Source organism: Calliphora vicina, chromosome 1, assembly GCF_958450345.1.
Source record: "Calliphora vicina chromosome 1, idCalVici1.1, whole genome shotgun sequence".
Classification (NCBI taxonomy): Eukaryota; Metazoa; Arthropoda; class Insecta; order Diptera; family Calliphoridae; genus Calliphora; species Calliphora vicina.
The window spans coordinates 117432198-117456448 of record NC_088780.1 but is presented as its reverse complement, the minus strand read 5'-3'; the positions used below and the strand labels follow the sequence as shown (position 1 = coordinate 117456448).

The 24251-nt window shown below is 27.6% G+C and overlaps 1 protein-coding gene across 1 annotated transcript in view; it reads right to left on the bottom strand.

The window, feature by feature from the left end:
• LOC135963665 (ATP-binding cassette sub-family G member 8) overlaps positions 1-24251 on the bottom strand; it is a 61213-nt gene that overhangs the window by 4633 nt on the left and 32329 nt on the right. Inside the window, exon 2 of the mRNA XM_065515610.1 lies at positions 4224-4358. Coding sequence (XP_065371682.1) covers positions 4224-4354 — 131 coding nt within the window. The 5' untranslated portion in view covers positions 4355-4358. The remainder of the gene's footprint in view (positions 1-4223; positions 4359-24251) is intronic.

The window sequence follows — 24251 nt, the reverse complement described above, 5'->3', positions numbered from 1 at the left end:
GTCCATTAGAATCTAATGAACCGTGGTGGTTTTTCGGTAACAAACGAACAATATTAAATAACTTGTGTTACATAAACATTTTTAAAATTATAGTGGTTGTATTTAGTCATAATTTGTGCACTGGTCATTTAAAAAACATTTCTGAGCGATGGTTTAATAAAAACAGGAAGTTTTTACAATTTAAAATTAAAAACTGCACCTTTTTTCAAAGGTAAATTGGTGATCAAAAATTTTGTATATACTATTTTTGGCTGATGTTTTTGTCTGATCATACGATTAATTTTGTATATATAGACAATTGCTGTGTGCTCAGACAAATAAGTTTTTCTATATACAAAATGTTTGTGTGATCGGAAAAATTATTTTTTCTATAGAGACAATTTCTGTCTGATACAATATTTTTGTCTGATCAGACAAATCATTTTTCCTATATATAGAAAATTTTTGTCTGATCACACAAACAAGTTTTTCTATATAGAACATTTTTGTCTGATAAATTTTTTCTATATAGACAATTTTTGTCTGATCAGACAAAATTTTTTTTTTTAAATTTCCGCGGAATTTCCATATATGTATTCTTCTTAAAGTTGCAATATAATTTCTGCTCAGATAAATCCGATTATTTGTGATTTGTTGCCAATCGATTATATTCATAGACTTTTTGATACTAGCAACAGAAAATTAGTTGTTATAGAACAATTACCATTTAAGTACCGAAGTAAGAATTCTTTCCAGATTTAACTTAGTCGGTTATCTAGAATCAAAATTCATATATTATTGAATTTTGACCGATTACTTGAACAATTTTACTGATTTTTGACTTAATTTAGTATTAAAAATTTCCGGGATTTCTAGAGAATGAACAGATTTTTTTATTACTTCCAGGGAATGAAAAAAAGTCCAGGAAATTAGGATCCGAACCCTAGAACAGGCAGATACAACTTTGTTATATATCATGTATTTCATAAGACATCTCAAATTGACCTTGGGTCTTCCGACAGTAAATACTCTTTAGAGTCATTTATATACAGTGAGCATCAAAAGTGAGTAAACACCCGCGAATTTTTTTATTTTTTTAGGATCATGAAAATCATTACAGTCCGACTTAAATCTTTTTTTTCACAACCGAATCTATTATTCAACTCCATCTCCAACAAACCTAAACATTAAAATTTTAATCGATGAATAAATTTTAGGATTTTCATTATCTTAAAAAAAATCAAATAATTTTTGGTGTATACTCACTTCTGAGGCTCACTGTATATGTACATTAGAGTGACAATCAGTTGTATGGAAAAAATTTTTTGTTAAAATTTTGAAGAGTGCCGGGTGGAATATTGTGACACTAGGCCTAAAAGTTAAGTGCTGAAAATTTGAGCCAAATCGGTCAAGGATTTCTGGACGCGCATCGAGGTCAAAGTTCAGATATATGCAAAATTTTACTATTTATATGGAATAAATAGGTGAAACTCGATAAATTTCTGCATTGTTTTCTAGAAATGTATAGATTTATTTATATTAATGAATATTACATTAAAAAAAATTTTTTGGAAGTTAACCCTGCATCTCCTTTGGGTCAAAATGACCCAAAAACTGTATTATTGCCAAAATTCGGAAAAAATTAAAATTTTTCAGATATTTTAAAAATTTTGGTACTAAATAAATACTTTTGCAATTGAATGCAAAAGAATCGAAATGTGTACGTAATTATCGTTGTAATGAGATATAAATGACAAAATTTGGTTAAAAAATGTTAAAGTTATTAAAAATTCGCCAGACCATTAACGTGTTTCAGGCCACTTGAACAAAAAATTTAGGAAACAAATTAACATATTTCGAGAAAAATTAAAATAAAAGCTAATTTTTATTTAAAATATATCCGTATTTACTTGTGTATGAGTTTTTGTCTTCGTAGGATACCGTTAACCTATTCGCAGGTATGGCCAAAAAAAATATTTTTTTTAACGGCTGTTTCAAATCTCCATTTTCAAATTTTTAAAAATTGTGTTAAACAAATTTCAGAATTTTTTGATCATCACATTGGGATTTATTGAGATCAAAATAGGGAATAAAAATATGAAAAAATTATGTCAATACCTCTTACAGTTTTTCCGTACCTGCGACTTAAATTTTGCGATTTTCAAGAAAAACAAATTTTTGGACCATATATAGGCAAATGAGCCAAATTTCCTTAATGTTATAAATTTTAAGTAAAACTTATTCATAATATTATAATCCTAGTAATTTTAATTATGGTCTGAAAGTTTTACTAAAATCGGAAAACGTTAACCTTAAAATCGTGAAGGTCAAAGGTCAAATTTTTCAATATGTGGAATTTCTAATGAAAAGATAGCGAAATGTTATATATTTTTGGGCCGATTTTAATGAAACTTGAGGAAAGTATAACATAAAGTCCAGAATTTAAAATAACAGCACAAAAATGGAAATTAACCCTTAGCAACACTTCGGGTCCAAATTACCCTCAACTTTTAAAATCACGAAAAACACAGCCATTTTGACCCCAAGTGCTCTTAAAGTATTAAATCCATTTTTGCACTGTTATTGTAAATAATATACCCCAATGTATATTTTGCTCAATTTTCATTAAAATCGGCCCAAAAATATATAACATTTCGCTATCTTTTCTTTAGAAATTCCAAATATTGAAAAATTTGACCTTTGACCTTCACGATTTAAGGTTATCGTTTTCCGATTTTAGTAAAACTTTCAGACCATATTTAAAATTACGAGACCTATAATATTATGAATAGGTTTTACTTAAAATTTATAACATTAAGGAAATTGGGCTCATTCGTCTAAATATGGACAAAAAATTAGTTTTTCTTGAAAATCGCAAGATTTAAATCGCAGATACGGAAAAACTGTAAGAGGTATTGACATAATTTTTTCATATTTTTATTCCCTATTTTGATCTCAATAAATCCCAATGTAATGATCAAAAAATTCTGAAATTTGTTTAACAAAATTTTTAAAAATTTGAAAATGGAGATTTGAAACAGCCGTTAAAAAAAATATTTTTTTTTGGCCATACCTGCGAATAGGTTAACTGTATCCTACGAAGACAAAAACTCATACACAAGTAAATACGGATATATTTTAAATAAAAATTAGCTTTTATTTTAATTTTTCTCGAAATATGTTATTTTTTTTTCCTAAATTTTTTGTTCAAGTGGCCTGAAACACGTTAATGGTCTGGCGAATTTGTAATAACTTTAACATTTTTTAACCAAATATTGTCATTTATATCTCATTACAACGATAATTACGTACACATTTCGATTCTTTTGCATTCAATTGCAAAAGTATTTATTTAGTAGCAAAATTTTTAAAATATCTGAAAAATTTGCATTTTTTCCGAATTTTGGCAATAATACAGTTTTTGGGTCATTTTGACCCAAAGGAGATTCAGGGTTAACTTCCAAAAGAAATTTTTTAATGTAATATTCATTATTATAAATAAATCTATACATTTCTAGAAAACAGTGCAGAAATTTAACGAGTTTCACCTATTTATTCCATATAAATAGTAAAATTTTGCATATATCTGAACTTTGACCTCGATGCGCGTCCAGAAATCGTTGCCCGATTTGGGTCAAATTTTCAGCACTTAACATTTAGGCCTAGTGTCACAATATTCCACCCGGCACTCTTTGAAATCTAAAAAAAAAAATCGGCTGTCACTCTAATGTACATATTCAACTCTTGATACAAAAACTCTTGATTTTATTCGCGATTTTAATTTTTGTATCCTGTGAATATTCGTATCCTATGAAGCTGAAGTCGGATTATATTGATTTAAAATGCATTTTTGGATTAAAAAATTAAAAAAATATTTATTTTCAAAAAATACATTCATGCTAATGCAATTTTCAGATGCAGTTTTGGAAATGTTCTCCACATAGGAATTCCTTAAAAAAAATAATGTAAAGAGGACAAAATTATCATTCAAAAGCATTTTAAATCTTAAATAAAATACGACTATTTAAATTTATAGCACAAGTAATTTTTCTTGATTTTAACAAAAATTAAAATTGTGAATAAAATCACAAGTTTTTCGAAAGAATAAAATTGGAAATGTCCAAAGGACTCAAAAGGGTATTTGTTTGCCTAATATGGTCAGAATCTGAAGACCCAAGTTCAAAATATTGCTTGTTTTTTTCAATATTTTCACTTTGTTCGATATAATATAAATATTTATTTACCTGTATATTGACCATGCATGTAAATCTTCAGAGGCCGCTGGTGGTAGAGGTGAATTTGGACCATGTGGCACGGAATATCGTCTTTCTTCGCGTGACATTTTTTTCGTTGCACCAAAATTACTCAATTCCATTTTTCTGCAAAAAATAACCAAAAAAAGAAACGAACAAAATTAGACACCATGAATGGAGAATATAATTCGTATTGTTTATTATAAACTACATGCTTTATTTAAACCAGTCATTGTAAAAAAAATATTTTTTTTTAAGAAAACTGTTATGGGAAATAAATAACAACAGCCACATTAACCACAATTACAATAGCAATACCAACACTATCTACAGCTATAGCAAATTGTAAAATATGTGTGAATATTATTTAAATAGTGGCTACGTGAAGCTGTCAGTATTTTACTTATTTATGAGTATAAATGACATTAGATGATGACTAAATGTACTAAAATAATGATTATATTATGTATTATAATAAATAGTATATTATTACTATTACGTTGTAAAGATGATTACATATCACCATAATCACTGTCGTCATCATCATCATCTTTGTGATTATAACATATAACTAATACCTTTTTTGTTTGCTGTTTTGTCGTATTTTTTTTGGTTTAAGGCCGTGGGCAAAAATTAAAAAAAACGTCTTTAATTTAACGGGATTTTTCTTCTTCATTACTTCTTTATAGCGGCTTTTTTGTTGTTAATAATTCATTATATTTATTTTCTTAAACTTATTTTTTTTTACGTTGGTAATTTGTTGGGGAAAATTGATTTTGATTAATGATTTACACGTGATGATAATCAAAGTTAGCGAAATGAGGAGTTTAAAATATAAAAAATATATGCTTCAATATGCTCTTTGAAATAGTGAGAAGTTGTTTTATCTCTTAATTTTTACAATCGAAAATAATATGTAGAAAAATGTTAGAGACTTTCTTTTAAATGTTATAGAAATGATCGACCAATATTTGATATTGGCACTACCTACAAATCAATTAACTAACAAAATCATTTTAATTTTCATAAACCCTTTAAGTTATTACATATTCAAAAATTTATGGTTTTATAACAGCAATAGAAAATGCAATTTTTGTTCTGTATCAAAATAATCAGCGTTGTCAACTCAGTGCTTTTAAAAAATGTATACGCGAAAAAATATTGAGGCCTGTTTTTGTGCCACCAAATTAATATTTTTTAAACATTGATTAATTATTTTTATTAAATAGATCATTAAAGTAATACATTTTGAATCCTTTTAATAATGGCTAATTAACACATACAATTAGTAATAACTTTACTAAACACCACCCCAAAAAAAAAAACAAGTAGGAGAGCTATATTCGGCTGTGCCGAATCTTATATACCCTTCACCAAATTATACTTCAAAATACAAATTTTAAATATTTTTAGGTAAACAAAATTTTATTTTTTTTAAAGTTGTTTTTTTTAATTTTTTGGAATTTTTTTTTTCGAACTGTTAGTTGTTATTTTAAATTTTTTTTTTTTAAATTTTAAAATTTTTTTTGGTTTCTTAAATTTTTTTTGGTGAAAAAAAAAATCGGGTTAAAAAATATGTTTGTCGATTTTGACCCATTGTAGGTCCAACTTACTATGGTCTTATATACGTCGTTGCAAAGGTCTTTGAAGTATCTATCATTAGATATCCATATTGTCTATATTTATGACTTAGTAATCCAGATATAGGTCAAAAATCGAGGTTGTCCTGGTTTTTTCCTCATATCTCAGCCATTTTTGGACCGATTTTGCTGATTTTAAATAGGAAACTTCTCGAAAGTCTGACAGAGTTATTGAAGATTTTTATCCCGAAGATATCTGGGGTCTTCATAAAATTGATTTCAACAAACAGACGGACAGCCATACGGACATGGCTTAATCGACTCCGCTATCTATAAGTATCCAGAATATATATACTTTATAGGGTCGGAAATGAAAAATGTAGAAATTGCAAACGGAATGACAAACTTATATATACCCTTCTCACGAAGGCGAAGGGTATAAAAAACATCTTCTAGTAATATAAGCAATACATCAACATTTTGCAACTTTAATATGAAATGTTATTTGAAATAATACATGACATTAAACAGAATAATCATTTGCTGCTGTGATTGACTTGACAAATAAGAATCCACCCCCACTTCCTTACCGAATTGTAAAAACATCCTTGAATGGAGTCGTAAAATCTTTGCCAAGTTTGAATTCCACAAGTTCAATTATATGAAATCGCTAACATTTAATTGCATTTAATTATCATTTAAATAAAGAATTTTAAGAACATTTTTTTATTAAAAATTACAGTATCAATTAGTCGGTTGAACATATTTGATGGAAATTTTCATACAAATTGTACTTTTACATATAAATGTCCTTTGAAATTAAAAAGTTGAAAACGCTAATATTTAAATGGAATTTTTTTATACTCAGAGCTAATTCATTAAAAAATACAAACAATTTTGTATAGAAAATGCAATCTTTTTTATACAATAAAAAAATTAATAATGTTTAAAAATGCGTTTAACATAGAAAAATTAGATTTTCAGTTTTTGCAGCAAAATGTTTTTAAATATTCATTGTAAGCTGCACAGAATATATATTTCTAACAAGAACAATAATTACCGGTTGAACCATATTCATGCCACATAATAAAAAATAAGAAAAACCTTATTGATCCTGATTAAAATAAATTTATACTGAACAGTTCTCCAAAATTTGGAAAGTAGTTTGAAATTCTATGCTGATTTATCTATGTCTATGTAAAACAGGCTCAAGTGCAAGATACAAAAACGAAATGAATGAGATTCGTTTACATTGTTTATCATTGTCCTAAACAGTTTGGTATTGAACTTCGTCAACATCAATGCGGTTGAAAACAAATTATAAATCAAAATGTGAGAGAACCTCGAACTAGTTTGTTTAACGGAAATGCACATCTTAAAATAACGTAGCAAGTTGTGTAACTAGTTGTCACCCTAAATTGAGATTGACGCAAGTAAAATAACAAGTCTATAATATATAACACACTCTTAAGAGACAGTAATCTGGAAATTGACTCTGCCAAATAATACTAGGGGGAGTAAAATTAAATAATTAAACTTTGGAAATTTCTAATAATATACAATATATACTTTGTAGTGAGTGCGAAATGGCTGATTCCTAAAGTGAAATTAAAATAATAAAATTTTTAGCAGACTACACTTCAGATTACAATGGGACACTGAGTGGTAATTGGCTCTTTAATATATTAATTCTGGTGGGTAAAATACAAAGGTTTAGAAATAAATACACTGTAAATTACATAGAGACACTAAAGTAATAATTGAATTCTCGATAGATTACCTGGTATGTATAAAGTAACCAACTGACAACTAATATATAAATTGGAGTAAGCCAAGTAATCAGACATTAGATAAAATGACTGTCCAAAGGGAATACATTGATTGCTTGTAAAACTTCTGGATAAAGAGCAGTTTAATCAGCTAGTATCGTTTCGTAACATTTTTTTTTAGACATTTTGTTAGCACAGTGTAATCGATAGTAGGCTAAATACTGAATATCTAAAATTTTGCTTGTTTTACTGTTAAGTTTAACCAGTAGAATTTAGTTTAGATTTAGGTTTCTTTAAAATCTATTAGTACCTACTGCTAACAATTCATGTGAATTCAATTTTATATTATTTTTTCTACACCAAACACAATTGGTTTTGTTTCTTAGCTGCCAGTTTTTTTTATTATTTATTTTGGGAGGCTTTATTTTTGCTATTTCCCCACAACAAATTCTTGACCTAGTTTGTGCTAAGAAAAAATAAACTTGTTAACAAAAGCAATTATTATAAGAAAAGTTAAGAGACCAAACTACAAATTATGTCAGTTATATTTTGCTATTTCAGCCAGTAGTCGTAAATAATAAATAGGTTGTGGCATTTGAGACTGACTGGTTTGAAAACTAACTGCCAACAACACAGACCACATACTAGTAATATATGATTGATAACAGTGATGACTGGATGTGTAACAGCATTTGAGTTGCTAGATTTAAGTCTGGTATATGTATGCATATCTATACAGGTAAGCCTCCATTTACGCGGTACTTTATTTACGCGAACTCAAATTAGCAACCATTTTTTGAAATACGCGACTTTTTTTACGCGATTTTTATATAACGCGGCAACAAGAACTGAACAACAAGAAATGAAATAACGCAAGCGAATAACAGATTTCTTTTTTGAAAACTTCGTTAATTTTTATGAATTTTTTTTTATGTTTTGATCTCTTTTATATATTAGAATATTTTGTTTTTTTAATTGAAATTTTTTCCTTAATTTTCTATAAGAAATAATTTTTTTAGTTGAGTTTTTTTACTTTACTTTTGTTGTAAGTTTTTAGAATTAAAAATAAAATAAGTTTACTTAAAGTATATATCGTCGCCTTAAATGCAATCGGACGTAACTACATTTTTATTGTTTTTACAGTATACGTTATAAAATCAATAATAATAGAGTATTCTTGGCAATTGTTCAATCAATCAATAACTCGATTCTGAATTTTTGTGTAGTTACGTCCGCTTTCATTTAAGGAGACGATGTGTATGTACATTAGGTATATAAATATTGACAATTTTTGCAAATATGCAAATTGGCATAGCACAGTCGAATAGAGCATTAAAAAATATAAAAAACCACGGTATTATTTTTTCGCGGTTGTTAAAAAGTTCACGCACCAAACGCAATAAAGTTTTTCATGAAATATTTTCAATTATATTGAAATACAATATATTTTATTTTAATAATAACTGCGGACATACTTCAACAGATAATTTTTTAATAAGAGAAGTATTCCATACATTATTATGAAATTATTAATATAATTTTTCAGAGAAAAAAAAGTTTGGTTTATTTTAGAATTTGCTGTTGGTGCGTGATGTTTTTGATTCCAAATGACCCAAAAAAATGATTTTCATTACTTATACAACATTGGCCATCACGTGGTGGTATGCCAAAAATTTCGCCAAAATTAGTTATATGCCTAATGTACATATGTGTTTTCTATTTAACGCGATTTTTAGGTCCCAATTTATTTTTTGTTATGTGACTGATGTATTGTTTTACGCGAAATAAAAAAATATTGGCCCCACAAAAGCATTTCGTTCTAAATTAGAACCTCGTTTTACGCGAATTTGATTTACACGCTATTTTTTTGGGCCCAACAAACCGCGTAAATGGAGGCCTACCTGTATATTTATTTATTAAACTTTTAAACGTATGATCGGTTTTACTGTTACACGACGTACTTACTGGGTCAGTTCAAATCAATGAATGAAGGGCTGTCTAACATTATAAAATGATCCAAATGTTTAATGAATATACAAGAATAAGTTTACTAACTACTGATTTTTAAATAGACAACTGTATTTTTATTGTCTCTATTTGGTTTAACAGAACAGTTAGATACGAAATCAATGTATGTATTTAAGAAATAAAGGCATTTAGTGTAATTATAAAGTTAAAACAAAATATATAATTTTATTGTCTAATACTGGTTTTATAATTATAGAAATTATTTATTTTTTTATTACTTCAATATATTTAGTTTTACAACTAACAGACTCATTTCAGTTAAACATCAAAGAATACAATAAATTTTTCGCCGTTTTTTGGTTTTTTATTTGCATGATGCATAATAAAATTTCATTTTGGCTTGGGTCTTACTTAATTTCCTATTCTACAAAGATTAGAAGCTGTCAACAATACGAAAAAACTGATTATTCTAAAAATTTAAATCTGAAACATAAATCTTCAAACAGACGTTAAAGTTAAAATTTGTTTTTATTGTTTTTTCTTTAAACTAGTAGCAAAAAACACTTCAAAAAGTAACACAATAAAGTTAATTCTTTTATTTTTGTTGTTATTAACAATTAAAATGCATACAATGTTTAACAACATTTAACAATACAAAACATTGTTCAAATGTAGTAAACTAGAAGAGTAATTTTATTAGGGTCATTCAGAAATGAAATTTAGAATTTGAAATAAATTAAAATAAACAATTCAAATTTATTGTTGGCATCCTTTCAAATTTATTGTAGACATTTGATCAGATGACAGCGAAACAAATACTCAAATTCAGTAGTATTGACAAATATTTAAATCATTTTACTTTCGAGCAAACAAACTTGTTTCAATGTTTAAAATCGTTCGATTTACAGAACATCAATTTTTAAATTTTTGTTTTTGAAAATCACTCGATTTACAAAACTGCGGCGACTATCCATTTTATAAATCTGTTATTAATTACACTTTAAATTACGGTAATTACTAAGTTTTCCTTCTGGTACTTAACATCAATACCCCTAATAACTATAATATACCTTTAAGTGCAGAATAGATTAAGAATAGCAGTGCTACGTAATGCACTCATATTATTTCCGTTTCGAATTGCAATTTTTGCTAAGTTATTCAAAAACGTTTGTTTTACAAGACATATAAGGCCATTTCATATGGCAAATGCAATAATTAACACTAATTATTAAGTTAATTTAAAACAAAATTGCATAATTTTTTTTATTTAAATTAGTCAAGTAAGAGTTTTAGTTGCAGCTGAGTCATACATTTTAAAATAAAAATTAGCTTTGCTTACTACTTTTACAACCTTATGAGTTTTCAGGGTAGAAGAGGGACCGGACCATTCACATTCATCAGTGGGTTGTTTATATTATATTTTAAAACTTACTATATTTGTTATCTATAAAATATGTAATCTCAATCTCAATATTAATTATTCTATTTAATCATTTTTTAAATTAACCCAAATCGTTTAATGGGGCATTATCATGAACATTTTAGTTATTGTAAGAATAAAAATTATTCGAATAATCGAGGAAAAATTATATTTTTTATTCGAATGAGTAACATTTTTCAATTAAGAATAAAATATAACTCAATCAATATTTGTCGATTAAGCGTATAGTCGACTAAATTTATTTTCAAGTTAAAACTAAACAAAAATTTGGACAAAAGTGTCTCAATAAAACTCAAGTATCTGGCTCCGATACTTAAGTATTGACACAGTAGAATGTGATAGCATAGCCGAAAGAGAAAACTATCCGGTCGAGTTTTTGAAAAGCATTTCACCATCTTGTATGCCGCCTCATAAATTAAACCTCAAGGTGCTATTGTAATGCTTTTGCAGAATTTAAATACGAGGAGAGGACTCTGTAATGGCACAAGATTGCAGGTGACCAAACTTTCGAAAAACCACATATGTGCAAATATCCTGACAGGAAGCCCCGCATTTATCCCGAGGATTGATCTGGCTTCTATTAATCCAGACCTGCCATGCGTTTTGCGCAGAATACAATTCCCCATAAGTCTGGCATTTTCCATAACAATAAATAAAGAACAAGGTTAGACGTTGGAAAAGGTGGGGATCTATCTGCCTAAATCATGTTGCATTTTCTAGAGCAAGATCCTTACATGATGTTAGTGTGAAAGTGATTTATGAAGATGGGAAGCAGGGTATGCTTCGTAAGGGCAGTTCCACAGTATTCTCAAAGAATATTGTCTATAAAGAAAATTTTTGATTATTTTTTGTTAACTTATGAAAATTATTCACATTTGAAGTAACTATTAAACGAAATTTAAGTCAATTTTATTTATTGATTTTTGTTATGTATGATTCTGTCAATTAGGTTTATTTGTTTGTAAATTAAATTGTATATTTCATTTTATAAAGAAATGAATTAATTAAAGAAATAAAATTGTTCTCCCTTAAAAATCATTCAAAAATTCTTAACAATCTTTTATTTATTAAAACCTGATTAGATTTTTCGACATTGATAATTTGCCTGGCATGGACAGGCTTTTCAACTAGTTATTATATAATTTATAAAATATTTAAGTCTAAACATCACTACTACCATCTTTCATTTCCTACCGAGTTGTTAATTTTGAATTCGTCTCCATCTTAATTTGTTATGTTTTCTTAATTTGTTCGTTTTCATTATCTTGATTTATTTACTTTAATAATAAGTTTTTGCTTTTATTTTTCTAAATATTTAGCTGGTTTTACAAGTTTCTTACTTAAATAATAGTAAATTGTAGTTAATAATTTCTATAGCTGTGCGTGTTTATCTACTTAAACTTTTCCTTTAAATATTGTATATTTCATGTAATTTCTGACTAAAATTTTGTTATTTTAGATTTTCACAAGTAATTACAGCATTTTTATAAGAAAAGTAAACGAAATTAATCGAAAAAAGAGGCTTTGATAATACCATAACCAAAGTAAACCCAAAAACACAATTTTGAAATTGTAAGTATTTCCAATATTTCAAATAAAATTTGGCTAGTGTACAGCAAAACCTCAAAGAAACATACTCAATATTTTCTGGTTGTAATATAGACATTTCCATTTACATTACTTTATATTGAAAAGTAATGATTCTTTGGAAAATTTATGACAAGTTTCATTGTGGCTCAAGTGCCTGATTCATTACATTTGTTTGTTGTTTTATATTTTCTTTTAAAATCATTGCCATCATTTGAAATCTCAGTTAAACTAATTTTTTTTATTTTCGTTTATGAAAATAACAGGAGTTAGTTGTAATATGTAGCCTCTCAAGTAATAGTAGCTCATATTTGTAAATATCTTTCAGTGATTTAAACGTGCATTTTTATATATTTTTTCTAAAATATATTGAAAATATTCCAAACAAAAATTTTATACACGGTTTTTTGTTAAATATTTTTCACATTTCATTTGTGTATTCATATTCACTTTTTTTTGCCAGCAATAACAAATTTTCCATTGAAACAAATTACTTTGACTTCGGTCATTTACGTGCAAAATATATTTAATTATAGTTCAGATTTAAACATAAACATCAATAACTAACATAGAAAATAATAAACAAAAAAAAAAAAAAAACAGACACACACCAATTTAAAAAGTGTTTTCTTTCTAATTTTAATAGCGAAAGTAAAATTTTGTTTTGGTATACACTACATTATAAAATGTGTAGAGTCAATTGCTCAGTCGATTTGCAAATATGTATAATGCAAACTATGAATATGGCAAATTATGAATCGATCTTCCCAAAATTGTTTAATGTGTTTTCGATTCAAAAAAATCTTACTTCTTATGAATTTAATATGCATAAATAATTGTGCTAGTATTATCAAATGTTTATCAACTCGTCCTTAAACGTTGGAAAAATTAAAAAGGGATTGATCTCACATTCCCAAGGATTTCCAGCATTGGACATTATATGAATTATGGTAGTGTGAATTTTCTAACGTAGGACTTATTTGTGAGGAATTTGTATACCGATATAATCCATATTCAGAGATTTTTAAAGTTAAAGTGATTTCAGAATTAGGTTCTTATGTGGCACCTATTATCAATTATAAACCGATCCTTAAACTAGTTGATGTGAATTTTATTCCGACAGTGGTCCTTGTATGGTACTTTTGCTCAATAATGGACCGATCCTCACTTAATTTAAAATAAAGATTTCTGTACATAATAAACTTACAAGATGCGAATTTGTTCTCGATACCAAAATATTTAAAATATCTATGTCTGTTGTATGGAAGTGGTTGTTATATGGAACCTATGTTTAATAATGGACCAATCTTTATGAAATTTGGAAAATTTATTTCTGCAATTTGAAACTTATTTGCTACGAATCAGGGCACACTTAGAAAAGTGACTGCATCACTACAACAATACAAAAACAACAGGTACTTTGTTTTTGTTAAAAAGTAGGTGAACTGTCAAAGTTGCCTGTTGTTGTTTTTGCTTTTGGGTTTGTTGTATTTTTCGCCACAACAACCACAAGTGAATTGACAATTCAAACTGAATAAAATAATCAGCTGTTTCATCGCAGTCACCTTTCTAAGTGTGCCCTGCTATGAATATAGTTTTGATGCCAACAAGAGCTATCAAAGTATAGAAGTTTATGCGAGTTAAAGTTATGTTCGAAGATCAAGTATTTTCAAGATTTTTGCTTACATAAAACTTATTTGTAAAGCTTTTAAATTGTTTAATGGTATTAAGTAAAAACTAACTTTTAAGATTGGTAAAAAAATTAAACTGAATTTTAAGATTTTCTGGGATCAATGTATTTCAAGATATAATTATAATATCCAACACAAAACAAATTCGTTAAGATTAGATCTGCGACTTGACAGTCGAGTAGCATAATATTATCAATTGGCCAAAGAAAACGCCATATTAAATCCAGAGGACGTCTTCATATAAAGCAGTGATCGGGACCCATAGCTTCCAGGAGCAGAACGTAATCGGCATTTTCGTGTATTCAACACGAATTTAAAGAAAACAAAATAGAAACAAACTTTTAATCAGAAAACTGTGTGTTTTCTACAGAAAAGGGTTTTTTTTCAATGTTTTGTATTGTATTCAACAGCATTTTCGTGCATTCAACACGAATTTGAAGAAAACAAATGAGAAACAAACATTTAATCAGAAAACTGTGTGCTTTCTACAAAGAAGAGTTTTTTCAGAGATCGAAAATAACTCGTCCATATACCAAAAAATCCCAAATTGTGATTTATATTTTTGTGATAAAAATAAATCACTGAAAATAACAGTTATAAAATGATTTTTATTTAAATGGTTTGGTATGACCTTTATTCGTTTTTGTTGTTTTTTAATGGTTTGGTGTGAGATAAACAATTCATTTGTTCTTGTTCTTAATAACTGTTACTTTCTCTTTTATTTACATACAATAACACATCATTAGTAATTTTTAACAAATTATGGAAATAATATGATAAGTATGAAGTAATGCAGTCTGAGTAACAGAAATGAGAAATTTTTTTTAAATTGTTATTAATCTTTTGATAAATTTTATATATTTAAGCGTTAATTTGCATCAAATGCATTTTTGGGATTTATTTTTTATGTTCGCAAATAAAAGTCACAAGCTGACCTTTACGAAAAAAAATAAATTATAAATCACTCATCCAGATTATTTGTGTTTGTTTCTTTTCTGTTTCTCTCAACCCCAAACCTAAAATGTTCTCGAATAAAAACTAGAGTGATATTCCTATCACTCTATCAGTGATATATCACAAAAAATTACTTTTAAATAACTGCGAATGAGAATTTACCATCGAAATGAAAGTGAACCCGTTATTTTCGGTCACTGGTTTTTTTCAATGTTTTTTAAAAATTTCTCAAGAAAAACTTCTAAGTTAGTTCGTTTTGTGCCGACCACTGATATAAAGTGTTAGAATTAGGTTTTATTTCAGTTCACTTTCTTCCCTCAACGAGCTCTCTATATATCAAACATTTAGTAATTTGGTGAGTGAATATAGTATATTCTATAATTTAAAAAAAAAATTTCAAAAAAAGTACTGAGTTTAATTGCTAAAAACTAAATTGCCCATCCTAAACACTGAATTGTATATTCCTATTTTTAGTTTACACAAACATTTTCACTAGCATTACAAATATTTTGTATACCTTTCCCTTTCTCCAAAAAACATTTTTTTTTTGTTAAAGCTAAAAACAAAACAAATTAAAAATTGGTTTCACATTGTAGTGTAACTAACATTCTTCACAGCCATACATTTTTATCAATTACAGTTTGTTTAACTCTAAACATAAAATGTGAATAATAATTTTAGGTAATTATAAATTTTTTAAAGTCTATTAAAATGAATTTCAACAATAAATGATTTAAAATAATTTGTTTTTATTATACAGACATTTTTATGTACATAGTAACATGACCACAATAAACAAATTTATTTGTATACTTACATATAAAAAAATATATATTTTTATAGAGCATTTTTATATTGAAATGTTTTAACTGAAATTACATAACCAACAAATAATAAACTGTTTTAATGTTTGAGTGTTTGAAAACATACAAATATCTAAAAAAACTACTAAAAAGTCATATTAATACATCATAATTAAAATTGTTGCAAAAGAAAGTTCATCTCATACTTTTATCTTTAACTATTTCCCCAACTAATTTTATTAGAAACAATTAACAAAACACTGTTAAACGGAATGTTAAACAATATTCACACATGTTCGTTTGTTTGTTTTGTTTTTGTATCTGTTTTACCTCTTTCCTCTCAGTTTAGTGTTTTGTTTTGCAGCCATTTATCTGACTTGATCTGCAAAAGTGTGTCACTTGTTGAAAATGAATAAACAAAATACATAAAATAGAAAATACATTATGACCAAGATAATTATTATGTTAGATACAGTTTGTGTTAATGACTATTAAAGAAGTAGCAAAATGATGATGACGTTTCTAAAGTGGTTCAATTGTGGTAATAGTTGTTGTACTAGTATGCATCAATGTATTTTATGTATTTGTTATGATGACAGCAGAACACCGCTAAAAAAACTAAATTATAACAGCACTTTGTTATTTATGTACAGATCAACTCCATACATAATAGGATACAAGTTCTGCGAGTAATTTGCAGAATTCTGATTGATTTTATTACTACTTATATGTGTATGTTTTTCAATGATTTAGTGGTAATTGAAAATAATTCCCAGAAGTTGTGGTGACTGTCCCCAAACTAATAAGATTAGTAATTTTAACATGGTAGGAAGACAAATAACCCTCCATACATTACAAAAAGGGCGATAGTCTTGTAACTAGTCCAAAGTAAGCACATACTGGTTATAATAAAACAGTTAGCTCATTGCTGGCTAAAAGACTAGCTATGTATTAGTGATTCTAACATCTAGGTGAAAGCTTTTCGTCACCAAATAGTCTGTCTAAGTGATGATTCACAGTATTTAGTGTACACAGTGCAATAGTCGGACTTTTTCTGATTATCTGGCAACGCACTTATTAGCTAAAATATAAAAAATAACTGACTACACTCTACATTACATAGAGACACTAAAGTAACAATTAACGTATCGTCAGATTACCTGGGATCTGTATCTGTATGTGATAATGTATGAAACGAAATACTTTTCGAAGAAAATAAATAAAAACAAGTTAGAGTACTATGTTCGGCTGTGCCGAATCTTAAATACCCTCTACCCAAATATAATGAGAATTAAAAAACTATATTGGTATAAACATTAAAGAGATTGCTATAGGGGACTTTGACAACGCATTTTAGAGTAATGTATTATTATTTTATATCTTGTTAGAAAGAATTCAGAATTAAAAATGTTCAGCCATTCATTCTACAAACCTATCCCCAACATCTAATTATTTAGTTTCATTCAAAGGAAAATTTTAAAATGTTTGTATGAAAAACACACTTTATGAAAAATCAGGACCGAAATTTGATATTGAATACGAAAAAGTGATATAAATCCTATAAGATAACTGGAGGCAAAATTACCCCAATAAGATTTTTTTATTTTATTTCATCACCCAAATTCCTGCTAACAAATACATAAATAACAAAAAATATTGTAGATACTATTGTACCAAAGGTTCGAAAGAATTAATCACCCCTATCGGCAATAACATGTGAAATTTTGTTCCCATGAAATATCCATTTCCCTCGAAAATTGCTATCGTGAAATTCCCCATGAACGTTTCATTCACAATAGTTGATTTTGTTCGTAACAGCTGTTTATTGTTTACAAAATTCCATCTAAAAATTCCACAACATGGGGAATTTTTTCACGTGAACAAAGTTGATGAACGAAAAAAGGAAAAGGGAACATATTTCATGTGGAATATTGATTCGCGACAGGGGTGAATACTTAATTCTGTTTTCGAAATCAAAATAAATTATATCTCTAAATCATTTCGTTAATGAAATCATGAATTATTTTTTGGTCACTAATGACCCAAGACCATAAAATTATTAATTTTAAATTTGTTTCCATGACGACTGTAGACGTTAATTTTTCATACATATTAATATACGCGTTTTCAAAAACTGGAAAAATACTTGTTAATTTACACACAGCCTCAGAAGTGAGTATACCAGTGAATTTTTTGATTTTTTTAAGATCATAAAAATCATTATATTCCGACTTAAATCTTCTTTTTTCAGAACCGAATCTATTATTCAACTCAATCTCCATCAAACCGAAACTTATAAATTTGAATCGATGAAGAGATTTTAGGATTTTCATTATCTTAAAAAAATCAAATAATTTTTGGTGTGTACTCACTTTTGAGGCTCACTGTATATTCATTTATCTTCTGAATTATAATCAAAATCCAAATAAAAAAGATAATACATTATTGTATTTTTAAACATTAGATGCGATGCGATTATAACTATTTCAACATTTTTAAAAGTTTTTTTTTCAACAATATTATGGTCACTGTAATTATTTATATGATTGCTGTAATCATAATATGTTTAAGTTTACCATTCACAAGATTGTAGCAATTATATATGTATATATACTATATTTTTCCTCTGCATGAAGTGAAGTTGTCACATTAACCACTTTATATTGTAGGCTAGGTCAACTAACAATAGAGAAATTGTCCATTAATATGAAACCATACTATGAAGCAACCAATAATAACAATATATTGTCAATTATGTAGATCATAGAACAGGTCAGAAATCGTTCAACTGTTAAAACTATTGTTTTAGGAAATTACACACAATAAATATTTTGAATCCACTGAAGTTAGGCATGATTAAATTAAAGATTTCCTATTTACAGTATTTGAAAAATATTGTCTTAAACAGATAAAATACAAATAACAATTGACAACAATTGCGGTCTATTAAATTTTTCAAATACAATTACTAAATGCAACAGTAACTAAGAAAAGTATAACAAAAAAAGGTAGAAAAGTAAAAACTATTGATTAATTTAATACGAACTTACAAGGTATTGAAATGCATTCAATACTAAAAACATACTGCAAAATGTTTATGCTTGAATGCCATAAAACTAAGACTTGTAAAATAAATGAATGTTTGTAGTCGTAAATACATATGTGAGCTGTAATAAAAAACCAGCAAATCGTTACATTACAATTTTAAAACATTTATTTCATGCGTAGTTTACTGCGCATGCGTACATGTTGTTCACGTTACAATATTAATTTGTTAAATTTAACAAATATGTACAACAAAACTGAAAACTATTGAAATTAATGGTCACGATTTTTTAAAGAAAAGAACAGCAATGCTATTGAAGCATCAAAATTGTAACAGTTGCGCATTTAAGTCATGTTTTAAATTTTCCATTTCCCTTAACTCTATTCATGGAATTTCTTAATTTTTAAATGGTTTTATTTTGCTTATCGACCAAAACAAAAAAAAAAAACATACTTAACTGGTTTAATTTATTTTAAAACCGTTTATGTTTCTTTCCGTTTTTTTTTCTTTTGTTTCACAAATCATGACTTCAAACATTGGACAGACAAGAAGACCAACGCTTTTTACAGACATTTAATCAATTAATTATTGACTTTAAACTGGCACAGTTAGACAACTCACAACAGACAAGTTTCCATCGTCATAGACAATCATCATGGTCTTTGCCACTACATACTCTTGTAATGACATAATTCCACATTTAACTAACAACCAAACGAATGGTTTGAAACGAGTGTTGTAAGATTGTTCTCCCCATTCAAGTGTCTACTACTTCAACTATGAGTCAATTGTATCTTGTTGTATAGATAAAAGAAGCAAAGTGGTTTTTGCAGTTATATATATTTTTTTTCTATAAAAATGCAAAAACAAAACTTGGAAATATAAAATAAAGCAAAGTTACTCTAACCAATCAACAGTCGTAAAACCGCAATGAAAAATTTAAAGCAGATCTTAACAGACACATTTTGATACTACTCATTGTGGTAATTTAATATTCAATACCAAGTTATACATATTAAGTTTGTCTTAAGGTTGGTAACATGAATAGTCGAACATTAATTCGAATTTCGTTTGTTAAAAATTAATATATAATTCATTGAACGGTTTCTCATTGGTCTCTAAACAGTCCTGATTTGAGTCATGATAGTGATTTTAGAAGCTCCCAAAGACCAAATGCTGAATTTAGCTACTTAAATCGGATATTGTTAAGAGGTTGCACATTCTATTTGAAGTTTCGAGTTTTGTGTCAAGTAGCAATATTTTCCACAAAGTTAAAAAAAATAGATGTTGAACAAAATGGTTTTGTATTCCATTCATCCATAGATGTTTAAGTATCGTTATCCCATTATAATTTGAATCCTAAAATAATCATAAAATTGCATGCATATCTCTAATACCAAATTTTACATTTAAATTTTTTTTTTTACCGTAATTTAAAAAAATGTCGATTCTAATAAACGCTAAATGAGGATTAAAAATGCAAATTTTTAACAATTGTACCCATTATGGATTAGCGTGGAGACCGATTTGATATTGGCGGATTTCGAGAAAATTTTGTTAAAATTATTTCGTAGCCTATTTTCAAATATTTAGTTTCAGATTGTTCTTTTGGGTTGTTTAATTACGATTGAGTAATTTTAAATTTCTATGATAAAAGGTTATTCATTTAATGGTTTCAAAACCGCCGGTCCATTCGCCTGTCAGTTGTCATCTTAAGTGTAATTTATTTAGAGAAAGGTTTGCTATTTACGAATATGGATCGTCTAATAACCGAAGAACGCGTAAAAATACATAGTTAAAACTTAACACAAAAGTGGTGGTTCAAAAGTGGCCACTTTAAAAAAAAATTTCTTGAGCAATGAAGCTCATTTCTCACTCAGGAGCTAAATTGTCGCATATGGCGCTCGGAGAACCCAGAAGTGATTAAGGAAAAGCCATTGCATCGGGAAACATTGACTGTGTGGTGCGGATTATAGTCTGCAGACACCTCCAGTTTCTTCGAAAAGAACCGTTACCGCCAAAGCGCTATGACCGTATGATAACCGACTTTTTGTTGGGCCAGCAATTGAAGATTATGAACTGGACGATATGTGGTTTCAACAAGACGATGCCACGAGCCACTCAACACGACACATTTTGGCAACATCATTTGGTCACCAAGATCATGCGACTTCAGCTGATTTATAGATGACGGAGAATAATTTTGGATATTATAGTACATTTACACCGACGCGAAATCTAGTGGATTTGAATTGAAATCTATCAAAATCTATATCGTTTACACCGATGTTTTCTGACATTTAGCAAAATTTCATTTAATAACAAAAACAGCTGACTAACAAAACCTGCAGTTATTTACTAAATTTTTAATATTTTAATTTGTATTTTCATATGTTCAATAATCTGTGCATCACTTCACTTTTATTCATATTTGCATCCATTGAAAATATTTATCAAACGCTCAAATTTTTCCGCACTTTTTATATTATTTTTTTTATTTGTATCTATCAAATTTTACTTTTTTAGTACATTATTAAGAAATTCAAGGTTGCATCACTTGGTACTGAGTAGACTTGAGGAGATTTACCTAAAATCTAGTCACGAAGTAGATTTTGTATGGGAAATCTCGTCAAAATAACTAGATTTGACTCGAAATCTCATATCGATGGCTTAATATAAAGGCGTAACTCAATTTTTTTAAAAATAGCGTATTTTGTTTATTCCGGTAGACAAATGTCAGATGCACCTTGCCTCAAAATATAATTGCAAATAACAGATTTATAACGATTTCAAAAAAAGCCCTAAGTCAAGTCAAAGAATTTTTGAAAGAAAAAGCCCTAACTCGGTTTTTTGTTTGTTTTGTTTGATTGGTTATCACCATGATAATAATACAAGGTTAATCTCTCAGCGCAGCTGTAGCTGTGCGTTTATATTTTCCAAGTATCAAATTCGCTTCTGAATCGGATTTTTCCACCTATCAGGAAATTTAACAGCTTTATGTCGCAGACTGTGATTCAAAAAAAAAAAAAATGGAAACATAAAATTGTCCTATCCATTTTTTGCGCAATTATTATAGGGATCGAACTATTCCATATTTAAACCTAGGAAAAAATTAATTCCTCAACTAAAGACGAGTGCTGCATATTATAAAATGAAGCCACAACTACATAATTTCACAATATACAATATTTTAATACACGAATTGGACAATTATGTTTGGGATGAAACAAATGGATGTCTAGCATCTTCCGTTTTTGCTACGTGTCTTATTAAAAACTTGTAATTGTTTACTCAGATGGTTGTTACTACCAAAACCGCCATGTAATATTCTCTAATGCATTGTTGGCTTACAAGCTCAGCATTTGCACTACGACTATTTTTAAATGAAAGATATCCTCCCTGATTCACTTTATAAGGATTAAATAGCAATCTCAAAAAAACCAATTTTTTACAGTTCACTTCTGATTTAATCCTCTTATTTTCATGAATTATTTTCCTTTATTGTTTAAATCTTAATTATTATAATAATATGTCTCATTTTCAACTCCGTTTAAAAAAGGTCTAACTTAATTTTTTAATTTAAAAATATGGTACTTTTTTAGATGGTATCGATTAGATTCGGTATCTATATCTGGCCATAAATGACTGAAATATAAATGGACACAAAATAGATAGGTAAAAAAGAATTGAAATGTATTATAAGGTCTTTTCGTTATTTAGCTCACATTTTTAGTAAACCATAAAAATAAATTTTGAAACAAAACAAAAAATTGTTTTTTATCATAAACATTAGTTTAAAAAAAATTAATACGAGATGTATGTATATAGAGATTTACATTATAATATGACTCGTATTGCAAAGTAACTATTTTTTGTATATTTTTATTTATTTTCTAAAATATATAAATTTTTAATACAAATGCGAAATTTGTATTATGACGTCTTTCAATCATAAGTATCTATATTTCGAGCATATAACAAATTTGTTTCTTCAAGTATTTTAGACACATATAAAGTCAGCTAGATTTTAATAATCTTTTGTATGATAACCCAGTTTTTTGCTCACCAAAATACAATTATTTAAGCAAATATTTTATTAATAAAATAAATGAAATATAACAAACATGTTGAACGACATCACACAAATTAGCCAAATATTTTAAATCTCATTTACTTAAAAAAACAAAAAAAAAAATAAGTGGTACAAGTTGCAGTTGTTTATTTCTCGCTGCTGCAACAGCAGCCACCAACTACAACAACATAAAATCTCAACATAAAAAAAGAGAAAAAATCATTTAAGCGGCAAAAATTTAGTAAAGAAATAACCTTAAAACAAAAATCTTAGCAGTAAAACAACATTCCAACATAAAACAGAGTTTTTAAAAATTCATAAGTAAAAAATACGTTTTTTATTTTTATAAATGTTCATAAAATTATGATTATTAATATAAAGTTGTAAGAGTAAATATTCGTATGTGTAGGAATGGCGGTACGTGTGTTTTTTGTATTACAATTGTAGTCCGTTTATATTGTACTTAAAGTTTTACTTTTTTAAATTTACTGCTGTCACTGCTTCTTTTATTGTTGTAATTATATGGTTATAACAATCAATGCAGTTTAAAAGAGTTTTTCATCAGTATTTTTTTCTTTTCGTATTATTAAATGGCTGAGAAAGTGAAATTTGTTTTTTAGTGTTCGGTTGCAGTTTATTTGTATTTTTCAAAGAAGCTTATAATAATGTTGTACACTCAAAAAATGTGTTAGTAAGAAAAATATATTAGAATTATGAAATGTTCCAATTTCTAGTGGGAAAACAATGGAATTTTGTTTAACAAAATTAAAAAGTAAGAATTTTCGTTACATTTGCCTTTATTGTTTGAGTATAATACGAAAGACTTAAGACAGCATTATTTTATGTCAAGTTTATATCTTATATATAAATAGGCCACACGTTTTTTTGTGGTACTTTTTTAAGTATGTTATTGTTCACCACTATTCATTAAAAGTGATAAAAAGCGTTTTAAAAGTGGTTGAATTTCGGCCACCAAGCGATCCAAGTACGCTTTATCACACCTCTCGTGTTGAATTAGTTTGGCACTCCGTGTGCACAGTGGTTTAAAAACTTTTTTTTTTTGGAAATAATTCGGTATCTTGGGAACTATTGGAGATATTGTTATGAA